Source organism: Plectrocnemia conspersa, unplaced genomic scaffold (genome assembly GCF_051122295.1).
Source record: "Plectrocnemia conspersa isolate PC_06_02 unplaced genomic scaffold, ASM5112229v1 ptg000006l, whole genome shotgun sequence".
Classification (NCBI taxonomy): domain Eukaryota; kingdom Metazoa; phylum Arthropoda; class Insecta; order Trichoptera; family Polycentropodidae; genus Plectrocnemia; species Plectrocnemia conspersa.
The window spans coordinates 21,699,132-21,720,334 of NW_028277170.1; the positions used below are offsets into that span (position 1 = coordinate 21,699,132).

The 21,203-nt window shown below is 32.4% G+C and overlaps 1 protein-coding gene across 1 annotated transcript; it reads right to left on the reverse strand.

Annotated features, from left to right (window-relative positions):
* Window positions 1–277: 277 nt before the first annotated feature.
* msk (importin-7 msk) lies at window positions 278–18,506 on the reverse strand. The gene is made up of 14 exons (XM_088187781.1): window positions 18,357–18,506; window positions 9,188–9,733; window positions 8,944–9,125; window positions 8,437–8,610; window positions 8,221–8,366; window positions 7,366–8,157; window positions 6,886–7,109; window positions 6,480–6,656; window positions 2,372–2,508; window positions 2,080–2,294; window positions 1,888–2,006; window positions 1,622–1,733; window positions 1,432–1,551; window positions 278–1,366 (listed from the first exon to the last, which is right to left on the reverse strand). The coding sequence occupies exons 1-14, from the start codon at window positions 18,438–18,440 to the stop codon at window positions 1,305–1,307; spliced, it is 3,090 nt and encodes a 1,029-aa protein (XP_088043907.1). The 5' UTR covers window positions 18,441–18,506; the 3' UTR covers window positions 278–1,304.
* Window positions 18,507–21,203: the final 2,697 nt, after the last annotated feature.

The window sequence follows — 21,203 nt, forward strand, 5'->3', positions numbered from 1 at the left end:
ATCGATAATATATTTTTTTATCGTTTCGTTCATTACAGATTCAAACATTTCACTCCTTAGTTTGTACTACAATAATATATGTTTGTTAAAACAAGGTTATTTTTTCGCCAATATCAAAAACCCTGCTATAGAGTTTAAAAACTCTGAAAATGGCTTTTGAAAAAGTTGAATATGCCAGCAAAAAAAATCTCAAAGGAACACACTTGTACAAGTTTCTGATTCAGTACAGTGTAAAAATTGAAACACATTATCACATTTGATAAATAACCAATAATACTTTTCAGCATATCTCAAAAATTTATTTGTTTATAAAAAATAACATATAATGAGTATTGCCAGTCGCGGTGGGTTAAAAAAGTGAGTATATATTTGTTGTTACATGATGATTCAAATTATTGACATAACATAAGATTGATTTTCTTTGAACATATTATTTAAATTTAAACAGTCGACCGGGAAGCGGCTCAAGTGTATCAATTAATCGGCAAAAATTACAAACAAAAAACATTTATTTCACATTGATGTAACATACGATATAACAAACCGGTCAAACGAGACAACCCTGGAATGAAGACCGTCTGCGTTACAATTACATAAATCCTATTATCAATATAGTATAATACGTATAACACACATATTTATGTAACATTTTATAACGTTTGGTCAAACACACATGAATATATTTTATAGATTAACACTATTTCGGATATAACATTAAATATGTAAAGTAATTTCACTGGTCTTTGAGTACTTTCCTATCAAATCATCGATATTATGGCATTATCTTAAATCGATAAAATTATTAGTAAAAACACAATAGATCAGCGATCCCCAAATTTTGATTAAGTACTTTCGCATGAGATAAGACTACAATAGACTGTTATTACCAATATGCCTTTCAGAACAGCTTTTGTATTTTTTTATAAACTCCACTTCGGATACCACTGCTCTAGACTACAAAATAAATTAGAAGCTTATAATATTGTACACGTTTACGTGCAGCGATGCGGGAAGAGTTCACAGGTTTGTCTTTTAAAATCAAATATTGAATGAAAGTTTGCCAATAAGAATCACTACTAAAAATTATATAAATACAAGCTTATACGTTATGTAATAACAAGTAACCAATTATAAAATATTTCATAATATAATCATATATAGTTTTTAAACATCAAGATATTATATGTGTATTAATATAAGATAATTGGATATATTCTCTCGGGTTTGAAATACGTGTGCCGTATATAACGTTAAATAGACAAATATGTAACCATAATATGTATCGTCGGTGTCAGTATTTTGATTCACATTTCGGAGTAAGTGAATCCTTGAGCTTGAGCCTGCTGGTGTTGTTCTAGCGGAAATTCTAAAAAATACAAAAAAATCAGAATCCGAACAACATTCAAAAACACATATTTCGATCGCACGTACCGTTCTCCTTGCCTTTATTTTTATCGGCCAGGGCCAAGATGGCTTCTAAAGATTTCTTTTGATTATCTGGCAAGTTTTCTATGAGGGACTTGAAATTGATATCTTGAGATGAATACATTTCTATAACAAAAATACATTTAATACAAACATTTTTAATATTATTATAAATAAAATAAAAAACAACACTCACTAGAAAAGATTTCTTTAAATACTAAATATACATCTATGGTATTATCAGGTTTTTCTAAAATTGTTTCATAGCTTTCTAAAGGCGTCACATCTACTCCGTTATAGTCGTCTTCCTGAAATATAATTGTTCTTATTACAAATTAGCCGCAAGGGATATTAATTATAAATTTATTTGAAATTAAATAATTGAGTTTTTCTAGCCTAAAGTAAGATATTTATTTTTACTAAAATTTATTGTCGTTAAAAAATTTTTAATACAATACATACATAATTGCTGTCGCCGCTGTCAGCACCTTCTAAAATATTAGTTCCAGTATTGGATTCGCTGCTCTTATCTTCGCTCTTTGTTCTTAAAACAGCATTGTCTTCATCATCAGACGAGAGCGCTAAACAGGTTAATTGACACATATTAATTGGCATGTTTAATAAAAGTATAATAATAAGTAAAAAAATAACAACCTTTATAATCATCAGTCCCAGGGATGTCATAACCATCACTTTCCGCTTGCTCTTCCAGCAACTCTTTCATTTCGTAAGCCTTCTTCAAACCGTCGAAGAGCATCACTAAAGACGGAATCACTTTAGTAATGTTGCTACCTAATATTGAACTATGATTGAATTCTAAATGCAGCATGGTACAGAGGCCAATGATGGATATTTTGCGATCGTGAATTCTGTAAAATTAATTGTTTTTAATATATAATTAAATTTTCAATAATGAATTACTTCATTCAATGCAAATGTATAATACCCCAAAAAGCAATCCGTATCGTTCAACCACTGTTTAATGAAGAAGTTCATCGGTGTATCGTTAATCGAATCCACTTGAAGCTCTTGCATAGTGTTCAAAAAAAACACAGGATCGTAATACAGACCGGCTATCACAATCTTTGGATAAAAAAATTACACATAAGTACAAAAATACATAATCAATAACAATTAAAATATATGGGTAGGACAAAAAATAAAAATGGTATGTAACCAAGCTCAAAGAAAATTCATTGGGAATCAAGTTCTTAGAAACTAAGTTTCCACAACATCGGTGACTCAAATGTAGCAAAACAGGAATGAAAATCTCAATCAAGATTTTAACACATGACCGACTGGCAGCTTCACTAGCAGACTTATTATTCAGATGTGAACAGGTTTTTTTCAAACTATTCCAATGCAATTTTGATACCAATTACACAGAATATATTTGATTAGGTAAATAATATTTATTATCGTTTTAGAAGTACCAAAAAATATTTATTCTTCACTTTTGCAAGAATGAAAATGCCCGAGAGCAGGCCGAAAAGTGCTCTCGGCGCCAATTATGGCAACTGGAAAATAATAAATAGGGCAGTTCCCGACGGATATACAATACGTGCCGGTAGAGGAAAACACGGTTGCAGATGCATTGTCAAGAACGGATGCTATGATTGCGGTAATCAACAACGGACAAAGAACTGCCGAAGTTTATAGCGGCAGGCGAAATACCGTTAAAGGATTACATCGACACACATCGGGCGCAAACTTTGGTTTTCAAACAAACAAGAGGCGCCCATTCATCACCGAGCAGTTTTCAAATCGGTTTTTTTTTTACAAAAATGAATAAAATCGAATATCGTGCAGTGATTAGATACTTGTTTTTGAAAAATAAAATGAACGATGAGGTCAATACTGAATTAAACAATATCAACAATAAAATATTGGACGACTGGATTTAAACAAGCATTTTTGATGATAAACGTCCAGGCTGTCAAAATGAGGTCACCACGCCAGAAATGGTCGATAAAATCCACGGAATGATAATCGATTAACGACGAGTGACTAAACCCAAGATAGCTGAGGCAATGGGCATTTCAACAGAACTGCTAGTCAACATTTTGCATAAATATTTGGGCATACGAAAGCTCTCTGCCAGATGGGTACCGCATTTGTTCTCTATCAACAACAAACGCGATCATCTGGTCATTTCTAAAGAGTGTTTGGTCATGTTCAACCGCAATAAGAAGGACTTTTTATGCCGTTTAGTAACTGTGGACGAAACATGGATATATCACAACACCCCAAAGACCAAGGAGCATTCGCAACAGTGGTCAGCTTCTAACGAATCGAAGCCGAAGAAAGCAAGGTGATTGGCCAACAAGATCATGGCCACAGTTCTTCACAGATTTGAAATTACAGCGACCGCATTTGTCGAATAAAAAATGCTCTTCTACCAGGACAATGCACCGGCGCATAAATCGAACGTCGGAATGGCAAAATTCTAGGATTTGCGCTACAAATTAGTTCCTTGTCCACTCTATTCTCCTGATATGGCCCAACCGATTATTATTTATTTCTAAACTTGAAAAAATGGCTTGGTTTTTTAAATTTTTTATGTCCTCGATATTGCTTTCTATGAATAGAACCAAAAAAAAGGTCACGCACACGTGTTGGGACAACGAATAAAATACACCTTTCCCAGAATTGACGCAATTATACATTCCTAATTTTACAATACCCCTATTTTTTTAGCATTATTAACGGAAAACGAAAGTTAACAATTATAATTATCTCTTATATATTCAAAAAACGTTTAAAAAATGCATCCAAGTTGATAAAAATAATCAAAATACAAGAACTGTCATGTTTTCAATTGACCACAGCTGTACATTGTTGATAACAATTACACATAAATAGTTATTTGATTAGGAAATTATTATTTTTTTATATATCAAATTTAATAATAATTTTTCTGTTGCTAACATTTTTTCATCAAAGTTCTATGAAATATGAAATAATAGAATATTAACAATTATACATCTGTTTTCATTTTCATGCACACGAAAACATGCGCTTCACATGACAGCGTTACTAAAACTGAATTCTTATCTATAAGTTTTTATGTGCATCAAACTCAATTTCCTTATTATGGTAGAGTACGCTCGGGATAAGGATTCCGGTGTGTTATTGTGTGCGTGAAATGTGTGGCTCAAAACAATTTTGCTATGAATATTTATTTTTTTTATTTTAAAAGAAAATATATGTTTATTAAATATATTTACATCTGAGCTACGTTGGAAAATTCAACGGACAATTAAAAATATATTATATAATCGAAGAAACCAGACATTGATGTCATTAATTAAATATTTGCAAAATTCAAAATGTTTCACTAGTCAAAAAAATAATGAAGTCTTTAGCTATTCTTCAAAAGCAAAAAGATATAAAATGGGGAAAGAAATTATTCGCAGATTGTTTAATGGCTCGACGACTCTATTAAATCATTAGAATCCATTGAATAAATTAAAAAAATATCATTGGCGCAACGATAAGAATAATAACTTTTTTAAGCCTTACAGAGAATAGTGTAAAAAAACCAACAACGTACGGATTAATGGAAAAATAATTAAAATATTTTAATACACGGGTAAGAGAACGAATAACTTACAGTGTATATTTGAAGCCTTGATATCAATTAACCCAGATAGGCCCAAGAAATTTTGTTCTCTTAAAATTTCATTTATAAATAAAAAACAGTGGCACGAGTTTAGTGACCTACCCGTGGGACAGTGGGCATATCTGGGTTAAACCAATATCAACACAAAATTATTTAAAATAAATCACTAGAGAAGATCGAACTTCTGTGCCACACTGCACTTTAATGACGAATACCAGCGTTGACGAATCAGCGACTGTCATTAAAAGAGAAAGCGAGACAACGAAGTACACGCTACATCGCTTCTCCCTCTCATATACAAGTACACGCACACAATAAAAAACCGGCATCCTTATCCCGAGCGTACTCTACAGAAAAAAAAACTAATAGAATCTTACTAATCTGACAATTTTGAGATTCTCAATTTAATGTTTAATGGTATGATATATTCACTCACAAAAAAATCAAAGAATATTTTAAAAAGACAAAATTGAAAGATATACAAAATATATGTACATACTAATTTTTAAAATGGACCATCGCATTTGTTTCAACATAACTTAATATTTTTATTTTTCAAAATAAAATAAAATTTAATACATACATTTATGTATGTCTTAAAAACATTCTAAGCATAAATTTTTAATTTGACATGGAAACCATCATATGCAAAAGATGGCAATTGCCATCTGCGGTATTTAACACATCTCATGTGGGGCCGATCGAGCGTAAGTTAATGAGCGACGTATTCGGGGTTGCACGCGCAATTAGTCGCGATAGCATATAAATCATTAAAACATTTTAAATCTTTACGATAAAAAAAAGAAGAAATATAAACACTCACCTAAAAAAAAAACTAATTTATTTGCATTAGGTAAACTGAAAACGTTCGAAGAATATGCATAAAAAATATAAACAAGATCGGGATTTTTTTTTATCTTGGCCACATGTGGCAATTACGCATGTAGGATTGGGGACAGACCCGAATTATATTCGTATAATAAAGTTAACGAAAATTTAACAGATGTCACTGTAAATCATAAATATAATAATATAATTTTCGATCTCAACCTAAACACATGTAAGGGTGAGGACAGTCTCGAATTCTACTCGTAAAAAATTTTTTTTAACAAAAACTCAGATGTCACTGTAAACCATAAATAAAAGAATATAATAAACAGAACTGTGATCACAGTCTCCCGCTACCGCGGTAAAGATTTTGGTAATTGTAATCACAGTCTCCCGCATACAACGATTGGCGGACTGAGGACTGTGATACTCGTCTCCCGCATGAGATGTGTTAACATTCGGCACGCTCAGCCGGTGACCGGAAGGTAAAGTGTTAAGATACATATTTGTCATGAATTTTATTTTTATCGGGAAGAATATGTGTTTTTGATAATATTCACAAGAATCATTTAAAAACACCTCCAGAATCAAAAGATGTTCTTACTTGCAGACACATCACACGCAACTCGGAAGTTTTTAAGTTCCTGTGCAGCCTTGAGAACGCCAGCTGGATGAAGCTCGGAACAGCCTGATTTATCTGACCTTTGCATTGCAAGATAATGACCTCGAGCAGCTTAGCTGCATGGCACTCTGGATCCTCGCCATAGTCTCCAGTCAGTATCTAAAAAGAACACGTGTAAAATCAAACATGAGATGGGCGAATAGAAGAAAGTTTTGAAACATATGTCGCGCAATAGAACATCGCAAATGCAACGCAGCAACGAATAGTAATAACTCATCATATCAACATTTTTCAGATGGTTTGATTGTTATTTACTTTTTTTCATTGCTTTTTTTTAGATATCGTTATATATACACGAAATATTTTTATTATATACATAGTATCTTACCACTCGACACATATTGAATATGGCCAAAAGATACTGTTCATTGGACAGAAATGCGGTAGTGTCGACGGTGACATAGTTGTGAAGCGCCGGCATCATCTCTATAAAGTATTCCTGACCGCTCCTCTGGAACACCATGTAAATCTCACCTAAGACGGGCCACAGCGGCTGAGATATGAATTTGGTTGTCATATTATAAATCAACGAGAAGGCTTCTTCATAAAAATCTGTAAATAAAATATTTTTAAAATACAACGTTAAAGACAAGTTGATATTTTGCATTTATAAAATAATAAATGTTTATATTTTAAGTATTAAGCGAAATAAATAATAGCGTAAAGAATTTTAAAGCATTCATTTGTACTTATTATTGATTTCAAAGTGCCAAATTACGATTACCAATCAATATGTAGTTTGGACTGTGCATAATTCACATATATTACATCCATCATCTACATTGATAGTATGTTGTAGGAAACCAACCTGGAAAACCAGAGTTAAAAATATGCGCCACAACAAAGAGAACCTTCGGCTGAAGATTACGGAGGGTTAAGTCGTTCTCCATGGACAGTGTCATCACAGTGTCGATGGTATTGAGAAGCGCCATGGCAGTGATCGCTTTCTCGTCGCACGTCGGCGATTCTTCAAACACCTGTATGAAGCTGTTTCCCAAGTGCTCGGTGATCTCGACGGCGACTGGCACCAGATAATGGGGAAAGTTGCAGAACATCTTTTGGATTACGGAAGTGAGGTCATCGTTTTCGGTGACGCGGAGCAACTCGAGCAGCTCCAACATCATTGGGCGCACTTGATTTCCGGTCACCAGGTATCGGAGACCATCGTTGAAAAAGTTTTGCAAGCCTATTGCCGCTTCAAACTTGACCGGCAAACTGGTGTCGTTGAGCAACTTGTCGACGAGCAGTCTCGTCATCTCGTTTAGCAATACTTTGTTCTTAATTTTCGCTCCGGCGTAACAATGAATGACCCAACAGGCCCTAGCTCTGACATGATCGACGGTACTAGACATCTCAGGAAGGATGTGCTGTATAAGCATGTCTTCGATCTTGTCCCTAGTAGTCTTATTGAACAGGACTTTAGAGAGCGAACCAATCATGTGGAGAGCGCCGTCTTTTTGTCTCGAGTTGTAAGCGCTGTCGGATAGCACGAATATGCAGAACTCCATCGATTGCTGCCAGAGGTCCTTGCGTTTTTTGCAGCTGTAAATCAGCAACGTCTTAGCTGCTTGCATCGGCATCAGATAATCGTCAATCTCATCTAGAAATATTTTTAAATAAAATAATGTCCAGATATCATCAAACACTTGAACAAACAACATACCTGTTCTAGATCGTAAGTATGTTTTGGGGTCGCTGACAAAAAGCTCCTCGTTGGTGTCGGAGTGACACATAATCGGAAACACCACAGTTTGAATGATGCCGTACATTTGAGGCTTTAAATACTTCCACGTGTGATTGTGATTGATGCTACAATAATCAATATGGTAAATACAAGAAATATTATTACATAAATCATGGTTAATTTTATTATACTCACGCGTGAGTAATATAATTAAGGGTATGCTGAAGAGCTTTCGGTGATACGAAACATTTGTTCTGATACAATTGCAATGTGCGCAACAGTACTTCCAAGATGCCGCATGAAAATGTTGTTAAATACCAAGAGGCAAACTCAGCGTACAAATCAGTGCAATGACCTGGACTACCGTATCTGAAATATTTTTAAATTAGTAAAAAGCGATTGAAAAGAACCATATATTGGAGTTACTATAAAAGTTGATTCCTTTTTTTATCATTTTATTTTTTAATGTGATGATATTTATTAAAAAAATTCAGTTACTGATCGATATATATATATATTTTTAATTGAACCGGAACGAAAACCGAAATGAAAAAAAAAATGTCTCAAAGCCCGTAAACCTAATGTTAAAGATCTAATAAATAAGAATCCTCCATTGTATCCTTAATTAATTCACTTGAATGTTATTTATTTATTCAGAAGGAATTTAACTTATGTAGCATCCTAAAATTATAAATTACTAACTTATAAAACACTCTATGCAACGTGCGCAAAACCCATTTTTTCAATTTCCATATGGGCAACTCTGTCATTTCGTCTTCGTCCATATTTGTGTATTTAGGTACGCGTTTATCGACAATCACGCGCAAAATCTCCATCCATTGAGCAAATATTTCCTTAGTAATAAAATCCATCAACAAGGAAAACTAAAAAAAAACAGATTATTAATTTGAAAAATATGCAAAAATCGTTTAAAAACACAACTCACTTGAACTATGGCGAAATATATCTTTATAATTTGCTTCTGCAGCAACAGCGATTCGTTGGAATCGTCGTTCATGATGTTGATCATGAGACGGTATAGTGTCGGCATAAGAACTTTGATAGCCGGAATAAGATTTTCACGCGCCGAATACTCATAAGTCTTAGCCAACTGATAGAAGGACAGCAGAGCACCACGCCAGTATCGTGACTCGCTGCTTTGCAAGTAGTGATTGATCTTGTCGATGATGCCTATCCATCGAGTGGGATAGTCATGGCGGATTATGAAGTTGACACATGTGCCTAACTGGTGTAGGATGAGCGGTTCAGGCGTCTGGCAAGCCGCGTCGATGATGTTGTTACGCAGCAATTCTCGGTCATGCTCGCTGAGCCTGAAGGCAGTGACACCGAGTCGGCCGGTGGTATCTTCATGCCAATAGCGGGCGATCGTATTCTTTAAATATATGGCTATGGATTGCCGAATGGCGAGTTCTACATCATGAGAGACAGTCAGCTGAAGTAGAAGCGGTGTAAAGCTGGGCGTCATTATCAACTAAAAAATAAATACATATATAATTAAAATAAAATAAAAATCATCATGTTTAACCCTTTGAATGCGTATGGCATCTTTAATGTCATCAAGAAAATTGCCTTGGAGTAATGTTTATTTTATACAATTTAAAGCTGAAAATTACTTTAATTAATTAAACTATACTTTAAAAAAAATGGCGTAAGCATCCTAAAATACCAGCCGCTATCAAAGGGTTAACACACTAACATCAGATTTCAAATAAATTTAATATATAATTTCGACTTTATTTTCGCCATGATGGAAAAAATACAAATTGAGAAGTAAGTTATAAATCGAAAACAATAAAACATTTGCAGCTGTAAAGTGGGTTCCTCAATGTCTATGAAACTAATTCAAATTCACTGAATATTCTTAGACCAGCTGTTTTAAACACTTCCCGACAATAAACCATTTATATATACACATATTGAATCCATGTGTATATTTTAGCTGATTTGCCACTAGTTGATATATATTTATTCTTTTATGCCCTATAATGGATCTATAACATCACGAGGATTAATAAGCTAAATGTTTTACTTTAATTGGGAATTGTTCGTGCTGAAGGATTATCATACTATGTATATTGACCAAACCTACACATTTATATTACTTGCTGATAATTTACTTTCTCAAAAATGATATTTCTGGTAAGTATGTCTAACAGAAGAGGCCTTCCACACAAGCAATAAAAACATTACGCAAAGTTGTAACCAATAGATGAACGAACAATAATATTATAGTGTTTGTATGGAAGGATAAGAAAATCGTCACAATGCGTACTACTTCTATATTTTGTAAAAAAACTGGTGAAAGGAAAATATCGAGTAGGATTTTTAAAACACATGATCGAAAATCATATCTTTGTATGGAAGATTGTTTCTAGAAATATATGATAAGCAAACATAACCAAACACCAAGTATATAAATATGTAAGTGATTAGTATGTACATACATAAATATATTTAGTATTTCAAATATCAATGTAATAATAAATACAATAAATTCCGCGTCATTAGTAAATGTGTTGAGGACCATTGGTGTTGTGTGAATCACAATAGTAAACAACTAAATATTATTTACAAAGCATAGAGAAAAATATTACCGAGATTTTATTTCCAGGTACAGGTCTAAGCATATGGAATAAATACAGGATATACCTTAAATAAGTAATACATAAATTCCAACATTATGATGTCAACAATGATCCTCGTTAGCATTTATTTGAAGTTATCACAAACAACATATTGTTGTTTAGCAGCCAAATTTTGTACACAAAAAGCATATTTGTGTACAAAAATCGATCTTTAAACTAATCAGTATAAGCAACAACACTAGGTTTACAGGCATAAAACAGCAAATTTGACGGGTTTGTGCCATTAAAAAAATATATATAGTGATCAGATTTTCAAAAATAAGAAGTTTCCGAAAATAAAAAATGTTAATATATTTGTATTGTTCAAATACAAAAGTCGTAAAAAAATTCAGAAAAATAGTCTGATACAAATCAAATCAGAAGACTTAATTTTATGGGTGCTGTAAATCTAATGTGAACACATTACGGTCCGCCATTTTCGCAAAATTATAAATGTTTTGAATAAAAGTGTGACTTTTATCAAAATAATAATAAATTTATATTTATTACCATCTCTCGATAAAAGTTTGAATCTTCTTTGCGTCGCACGATATTTTTACAAGTTTAAGTTCAATTATTTCCAACCCTGGAAAAAGATAAACAGACTGCAAAATGTTGCTAATGTTTGAACCAAGCCAAGTAAAGAAACTCTCGCCTGGCCTTATAACCAGGGCTGTGGAGTCGGAGTCGTGGTGTTTTGGCCGGAGTTGGAGTCGTGAAAAATGAGCGACCCCGAACATTTTTTATATAAAATTCATTTTTTTAAATTATGAAATTTATGAAATTTCAATTGCGTAATAATGAATGTGTATAGCGTATGCATATAAAACGTGTAAAAGAACACCAAAAATACCTGGTAAAATTAAACTTTTTTGAGTCGGAGTCGAGTCGTGTTATTGGTAAATATCGGAATCGGAGTCGTGTTTGTTTTTAACGACTCCACAGCCCTGCTTATAACGCTGACTTCTGTACGGACGCAGGGGTAAGTATTTTATTTTGTAAACTGACTAAGCCTAATGCGTTACAACGGGGTAAATCTGTATCAAATGGGTAAGTCAATCCGACTTAATTTATACCTATAAGTATTAACTACCAGACTGAAAGTCTGTGAATTAGTGACATATATTATTAATTATTGTGTAATATAATTTATAATGTTTTTTTAATAATAGCGCATTTTTTATAAATAAAAATTCGAGTGCTGCTACTGGGGTTGAACATACTGCGACGTTGCAGAATGCGCTATTCATCCTTATTGTCAAACAATTAGAAAGACGAAATATAAAGAATTCAAGACAATCTAAGTGTTTCACTGGTCCTTCGATCCACAATAAAACGGCCTTCTAACATGAATCAGATGCACATAAAAGAAGACAGAACCCGACTTCTTAGAATACCAAGAATTACCAGATTTAATGAAATTAACTTGCATATTTCAAAGAAAATACATTGTTTATTTTTTCAAAATATTAATTCAATAAAAATGAAAAATATTACTAAAGACAACAGAGAGGATCGCTCGAAAATTCACTCTCAACCAATCCCGTACGCAGATCAATCGACCAATCTGGCCGAAATATATAAATACGGAATTAAAGACCCCAGTCGGCACTTCGCCGGATTGACTCGAATGCCGCTTACATTTCGATCACACTACTTTCCCGACACGGACCAGGATCAAGATTCGCCGAGACCACTATATAAAAATCAAGACCCAAAGAAACCTAGATGACTAAAAACACCACAGTGTTGACATACCGATATGATATTTTTCGAGACGCATCGTATTTGTCAGTACGCATCGTGTGTTACTCATCGGTCAGTGTTAAATTCATATTAACACTTGGCCGATGGGTCGTTTTTCCCCGCGTGATCTGCAAAAACGGGCTGTTTCGCGAGAATTTTGCGCAACACAGAGTTATAACAAAAATATATGATAACTTTTGTATTAAACAGAATTAAAAAACAAAAATTTATCGAATGTTCTGCATTGTAGTGGTTCATGGCAAAATTATTTAATCAGTGGTTTTCAATCTGTGGATAGCATAAGACAATAATTAATATCATAAAATTTGTTTTATTCTACTTTATTTTATCTTTAGTTTAAAAAAAATATTTACAAAGAAATTAAATACAATCTTGAAACTCAATATAACACAATAATTGCGCTATTTCGCGAGAACTTGCGCAACAGAGTTATAACAAAAATATATGATAACTTTCGAATTAAAATTTATGCTTATAGCTCCGTCACGCTTTAAAAATAATTTACGAGCAAGGTTTATTATCATCTCTTGTTTATACAAAGAGCTCTTTGATTGCCTGTCACATGAGAAGTCAGGAGCTCCTTGATTGTGGTCACATGAGAAGTCAGCCGGGGCAATAAAAATAATTATGCATTGAAATATTTTTTTCTTGTTGCGATGGCAGACCTTTGAAAATTTGGTCGCCGGCATGAACCGTCATTTAAGCCCAAACCGTGGTAGAAGCTAGAGCGGCGACAAATATTGGAACCATATGGAATAAAAATTACAAGCCTTGACTGAAAGGTCAACCTTTAAATATAATATAGTCGGCGTGCGCAAAGAGCGAAAAAAATCCAATAGAAAAGAATTACATTTATAGCACAGGTGCGTTCCATGAACAGATATAGATCCCCTCATTAACACTAACCAACTAAACCGTCGACAGAAATATTTATTAAAAAGTAAAATAAAATTATGATTCGTTACTTTGTGGTCATTATTTATGTATTCTTGTTATATACTCTGATTTATAATCTCTGTATTCCTAATATATAATTCAATAAGATTGAGACGCAATTGTTATGCTGCAAGATTATAGTGAAGCAATTAGAGCAAACAAGGGATCGATTTTATTGAATCGATAGTATACTCGATACCGAAAACAGTACTGCACTTCTCTTTGTCACAGGGAAATGCGTCACGTGTTATATCACTGGTTTGATCGAAGCGACGAATCAATGGTGTACTTGTTACCTTATGAAATGTGTATATAAATATGGGATTGAAATAAAGAGATAGCACTTGATCTTGAACTCGGAGAGAGTGACGGTCAGAGCCAATGCAAAAGCGTACTCATTTAAACAAATCGTTCGTCCAGCCGATTCCTCCTCCCGGTCCTTAACATTCTGATATTGATATTTTGTTTACCATTTTTGTAAATTAATCTAATCTGACCGCAAAACGTGTCATACTCGCTGGTCCCTGGAGAGACCAGCGGGCACCTTGTGACAAAAATCTACAGTCCCTGTAGAGACCGTTGGTCATTTAATTCATCATAAGTTGAAACAGCGATAATGATAAATAATGTCACCAAAATAGATACAAGGAAAATCTTTTACAATAAAATTGTTATAAACATATATGTTATATTATTGAATCTAAATTTAAACTAAACAGCTACAATTTGATCTGTAATGTAGTTTTTTAAGTTAATTAAAATTATTAATTTTTCTCACTGTCGAATACTTGATAAGTATAAAAATAAGAAAATTAATCTCGATATTTTAATCATTAATTTTTACTTGAGTAAAATTATCGATATTCAACAAATTAAGTATAAAACAGATAGTTGTTACCCGCTGATTTTTTAATTACCATACAATATTCAATCCGACATATTTTATGCAAGTTTATGCAACCAGTTTCTATCTAATTTTCTAGGCAATTAAATTTGATTCTCCATATAGTTATGTATAAGTGAAAATAATTAATCATAGTAAAACATGAGATTGATCAATATGTTAATAAACTTCAGCAAAAGCTTTCTTGAAATCTAAATATATTACATACGAATCTTTTTATGCAGTTCTAAATATTTGTTAAAAAAATGTGTTTTGGACTGTTTATCACAACAGTTGCGTTAAATCATCATCACAAAGTTTAAGCACTGATTATATTGCTAAAAGAATAAAATCAACACAGGACGAGCGTGAAGTTAATGCTAATTGTGATTGTAAAGTCAACGTCTAAATATAATGCACTGACTATCTCTTCTAGTGATGATCTGGAACCAGTTTATAATATATGCCAAGCAATGTCATATAATGACGATAGTTCTGACATGTGATAAATTGTTACGCAATAAACTTTAAGTAATAAATAGTTTCTAAGGAAATTTTACGCATTTATATTTTTCTGAAATTTTACCAACTATTTTTATGAGATTTTAGTACATTAAGTCTAGGAAAAGAACATCTCAAACAAAATATTGTCTTTCATCGACCGCTTCTGGATGCCTATTAAATTTTATACCGGGGGCCAATGCCCCTGGTATAAAAATCGCCCCATTTTGCATCGATTGGTGACTGGAGATGAGAAACGGGTAGAGTACAATAACGAAACACGGCAAAGACATCGAAATCCATAGAAAAAGCAATGCTGTTTGGTGGGATTGCAAGGGTATTGTGTATTTCTAACTCTTAAAACGCAATCAAACAATTACAGCGGAACGATATTGTCAACAATTGACAAAATTAAACATCACCCTTGGAAAATATAGACTAGAATTGATAAACAGAAAAGGGGTAGTATTTCATCATGATAACGAGCAACCACATGTGGCGATGATGACCCAACATAAGCTAAATTAATTGAATTGGGATGTTATCAAGCACCCACATTATTCTCCAAATTATCATTTATTTAGATCACTGCAAAAGTTATTAAATGGTAAAATATTTTATACAATAGAGCAGGTAAAAACATCTCTTTATGCATTTTTTGCATCAAAGTCAAAGGTATTAATAAGTTGATAGAAATGTGGGAGAATGTTATAAGAATCGATGGAAATTATATAATGGATTAAATCAATCAAAAAAGTTTAAGAAAATTGTTTTAATTTCATATAAAAAAAACGTCAAAACTTTTGCATTAACCCAATATATATATTTTTATTTTAATTATTGCACATTAAAAATTTACTGTAGAATATCTTAATATTTATTTTTAAAACATTTATTTCTCATATACTTATTTAGTTCTAATCGTGTCAAAAGTAACATTAATTAAAATTTCAGTTATAAATGTTTAGGTAAATACTGCATAATATAATTCTACTACGCTGATAACACTACTTAAGTTAATCCCCTACAACGAGCGTCATTTTATTCTCCGCATCAACTTTAAAGCAATATATGTATCGTCGTTTTCGTCCTCCAGTACTACTGATATTTTATTTTGTAATACGGGTAGTATCGAAGATCGATTTTTACCCCAATACCGGTATTACCGGTATCAGTACTACCGATGAAAAATGAGAATGAACTATAAACTGCATTATTCTCACATTGTCACCGATTTTTGTTGATGCGTAATTGGAGTATATTGACTGATGGAATATAAATGTAATGATATAATAGCAAAAAATAAGTTTGTACGTATTTTAAAACAAAATAAGAATCGAAAGTCCACAGTATTGCGATTTCCAATCTGCGAGTTTTGAACAAATATATATTTATAGTATTTAGAACACGGTCATAAGCCAGAATTAAGGTGATTAAAAGTTATACTTTTATATTGGAATGTTTCAATATAACTTTACTCGATTATATTGTAAACAATAGCGTTGTGGTTAATCAAGTAAATTATGTGTTGGCAGTGATTAATTACTACAGTATTTTTTCCAATATACTAGGTAAAGCGAAAAGAAATGTCGTTTTTTAGTGAGAAAAAATTATTTACGAAGAAAATATACATTTTTTTTCCGAAAGATAATTTCCATTGTTACTTATGATATTTCGCCACAATTGGGTAATTTTTCAGTGCTTCTTTTGTAAAATTCTTGCGGTTTTGATCTAAAAAAGGTATTTTTGTACTAAATATAAACACTAGATAACCGAGCGTTTCAACTGCAACAGCACGAGTTTAACGTGGATTCTAAAGAGGGACACCTCCTTGAATTTAGCTAGAAAAATGCATGTCATTTAATGAAATACTATGAATATGAATGAAATCGAAATATTAAATAAGCAACCACTGACTAACCAACTTTTGCCCCTTCCCTTGGAAAAAATTAAAACGACATCCCTGCATTTGACTTTAAACATATCCTGATTATTGACAAATATTACCAAAAATCAAGTATATAAATAGAGAAGTAATTGTAATGTACATACGTAAATATATTTTGTGTTTTAAATATCAAAGTAATAAAAAAAAACTACCATAAAATTCAAGCGATTAAAGATATGTTGAAAACCATTGGTGTCATGTGAATTACAAAAGTGAACAATTAACTAAATAATATTTACAAGTATAGAGCGAAACATTCTTTCTTTTGTCATTACATTCTTGGATGATATTTTTTTCAGGTAAAGGTCCCAACATCTGGAACAGGTAACCCTAAATAAATAATATATAAATAATAGATAAAAAGCCTAATTTTTGAGATTAAATAAAAAAATTAAATTCGAATTAACAAATATGTAATATTATTGACTTTTCGTTTTTGAGTTAATTTATTAATAATTATATGTAAATCAATTTATATATTTTTCGTTAATTTATTAATATGTAATGAAAGAATTGAATCAAAAATTCCTAAATAATGTAATAATGAAAGGCAATCGATGTATTTATATTGTTTTGTACTAACTAAACTGATTTTTATTAAGCATTTGCAATGAACCAAACGCTTTCAACAATTCAGAAATAATACAAACATGATGACAAAATTTTCCAAGCAATACATATTGATTAGATAAATTGTCAATATATATCCATTGTTAGTTATAATAGCATGTGCTACGATCCTCCAAACACATAAATAGACTAAGCTAAGTTAATTAATAATTATAAAGCTAAATTAATAAATAATTTATGTGTCAACTTTCTCAGCGTTGTGAATTCTAATCGTATAACTCACACCGTTTATACATAAACATTCGTCATGAAAATAAGCTACCTCTTCGGTGCCTGCCGAGTATATATGAACAATTTCCAATAATTTTGGAAGGCTTAGAATGCTCTAAAGTATTAAAAATCACACCCTTGTTCTAGTATAACATATGCTTCCAGTTTATTGCCAGACAAAATGATTGTTGGTGTGAGTTTTGAAATAATAATATAAAACTACCCGAAAATAGCGTAGATTCTGACAATTCAAACCAGAAAATGGAGCAAGTAAAATGGCGGCGTTATATAGATTTTTCAATTCGAACAATATGTTAATATTAGTATAACATATTATATTAATAATTAGCTATGTTGGTGACAATATCGTTCGAAACCGACTCTGCGGCGGCTCGATTCGCAAACAACGGCATATTTGCAAATTTGTTGATATTAAGATGTGTCCACATGTTGAGCCGGCAATGGCGATCGATTGTGACGTCATAGACTTTGCGGGTCGCGGGGCTCGGGGGGCGCCATCTCGCATGTGACAGCTCGCGTCAGACGTAGGCGCGCGGCAAAATGGCGATTAAAGGCTAAGATGGTCTCTTCTCACCTGGCTGATGTGCTCTTCGGCATCCTTTCGTTGGGTAGGATGAAGGGTGCCTCTGAAGAGGTCCAACAGCGCGCCGGTCTCCATGGCTACACGCGGACGAGCGAACAGCCCGTAAAATGATGTTGTGCGGCGCAGCGCTGCCCTCGCAGTGAATCGTAAGCGAAGGAACGCGTGCGACGGAAACGACCGAGGACAGCTGCGCACAACCTTTTCTACGATTCACTCCATGCGCTCGCAAATCCATTTCTTTTAGTTTATTGATATATTCTATAAATATAACACGCAGCCCCACGCGATATGTATACATACTATTACAAAATAATTCTGCCTCGACTCGTTCCGAGAATAAATCAGTATGAATTTTTAACTTTTTTGTCTTTTATCTCAAGTTCTGGGTTGCGTAAAATATACAATATTGAAATTGCCACTATATAATGATAAAATTTATTAAAAAAATACACATTTGTAAAGCATCTGTAGGGGGCCTATTTATATGTATTTATTTAGGTTTATTATTTATTATGGCCAACTCGCAACAGCCGGGTTCGGCCTGCTCATCCGCGCATCGTCTACTTATTAACCATGTAAACTGTAATAATATCGTAAATAAAGTCACCCCACTAAAATGACGTTACCTCCCGTCGCCAAACATCTAATACTAATATTCACAAACCTTTTTAAGAGGGGAGGGGCACCTGATTATTGCATCGGATCCTGCGTTTAATAGTTTTAGCACGAAGCACGAAGCAATTTATAATTTTTCTGTATACTACATATATTAATTTATTTAGCTAATATAGCAAATTGTTTATACACTAAACAAATATAAAAAAATATTTGCGTATTTTAATTTATTTCTTAATGCGCGAAGGTATTTATTAATTTCATTAAGGAAACCCACTACATTTTTATTTTTGTGGATTTTCCTATGAATATTAATGTGTATTATAAACAGCAATGGTCCTAATTTGGACTATTTGGACCACCGTCAATCAAAATTTTCGACAATCACGTAAAAATAGGCGCCTGCGCTTTGATATCGTTTTTAGTCTCGCCAAACATCTAATACTAATTTTCACAAATCTTTTTAAGAGGGGGGGGGGTGCACCTGATTATTGCATCGGATTCAGCGTTTAATAGTTTCAGCCTTGATAACAAAATATAATAATATAAAATAGATCCTTATGCACAAAGCAATTTATAATTTTTCTGTATACTATATATATATATTAATTTATTTAGCTAATATAGCAAATTGTTTATACACTAAACAAATATAAAAAAATATTTGACATTGATTCATTGCGCCTGGAATCCAAATAATAGAGCTAGTTTCTAGTATGCTGCAGACTAGAGCATCATAAAGAGTGCGAATACTAAAGTATTCCTGAAGTAGCACGCATTTCTTAAGATAAAACAGAGTTGTGAGTCTGCAATGTGCTGGCTAAATTTCCAACGTTGTTCGAAAGTCACATCTAAATCCTTAGTAAAAGAAGACCTGTCTAGAATATATCCGCCGAGATGGTAGGAATATTTTGATTTTGCCGGCATCGACGACCTTGAAAATGAAATTGTGTGACATTTATTTATACTGAAAGAATTTATTATGAAAGCTGCTTTTGATTACAATGTTTCTTAAAATTAATTTTTTTATCTACAATTAGGCCTAAATATATATATATATATATATATATATATATATATATATATATATATATATATATATATATATATATATATATATATATATATATATATATATATATATATATATATATATATATATATATATATATATATATATATATATATATATATATATATATATATATATATATATATATATATATATATATATATATATATATATATATATATATATATATATATATATATATTATAATAGAGTTATCTATAACTATTTTTATATTATTATCTATCATATTTATAAAATTAATAAACATACATTTAGTTATATCATATTAATAGGTAGAGAAGTCATTTTAGATTTTTCCAGGGGAAGGGGCAATCGAATTTTTTATAACAATATTACTACTTACAATAAGTGAGAATTAAATAAAGCATATGTAAACCGAACTTTAACCAATAGGAGAGCGCAAAAAACAATTATCCCTTCTCAAAAGTCAAAAGCAGTGAAATCGTGCTGTCGCCGTCGCAGTGGGAACGTTAGGTACCGAGCGTAAGTCGCTACAATATGTAAACATTTATTTTAGCTTAATTCAATAGTCACCAACAGCTCATTTTAAACAGGATACTGCAAAACTATAAAATAAACAAGATAACTACGGTAATCGTCTCACGATTCACATAAACTGAAATCTCATTAACTACCCTAAAAGGGAGTAGCGTTCCGGTACCTATTTTTTTAAAACTACATAATGATCATTATCCATTTTTTTACCTTTTTTATGGCATCCAATTGTGAAACGGTTACAGGAAACCTCTAAATCTGCTGAGAGTGTCCGTACAATTGCTTGTTAATAAACTTCAACAGTGTTTTTTAATATTTGTTAATCAACAACAAAAAGAGGTCTTCCGCATAGCTCATTTTTAAGGTTAATATCGTTAGTAAGAAATTTCTCGAACCAATGTCTTACAGTTCTTTGACTAAAAGCAATTTCGCCAAAAATTTCTCGTTGCTTGCGCCACATTGTGGAGTTTGAACTCTTACAAAAAAGATAAAGTAAATATTTTGTCGACACTGTAATCAGGCGCGTACGGTGAGATACATACACTTTCGCTTGCTCGCATGTTAAGTGACGAGAGTGAGTGAGAGATAAGGGCGTGCATTACATGCGCTCTGCACGCCCACTTCTTCTCACTCAC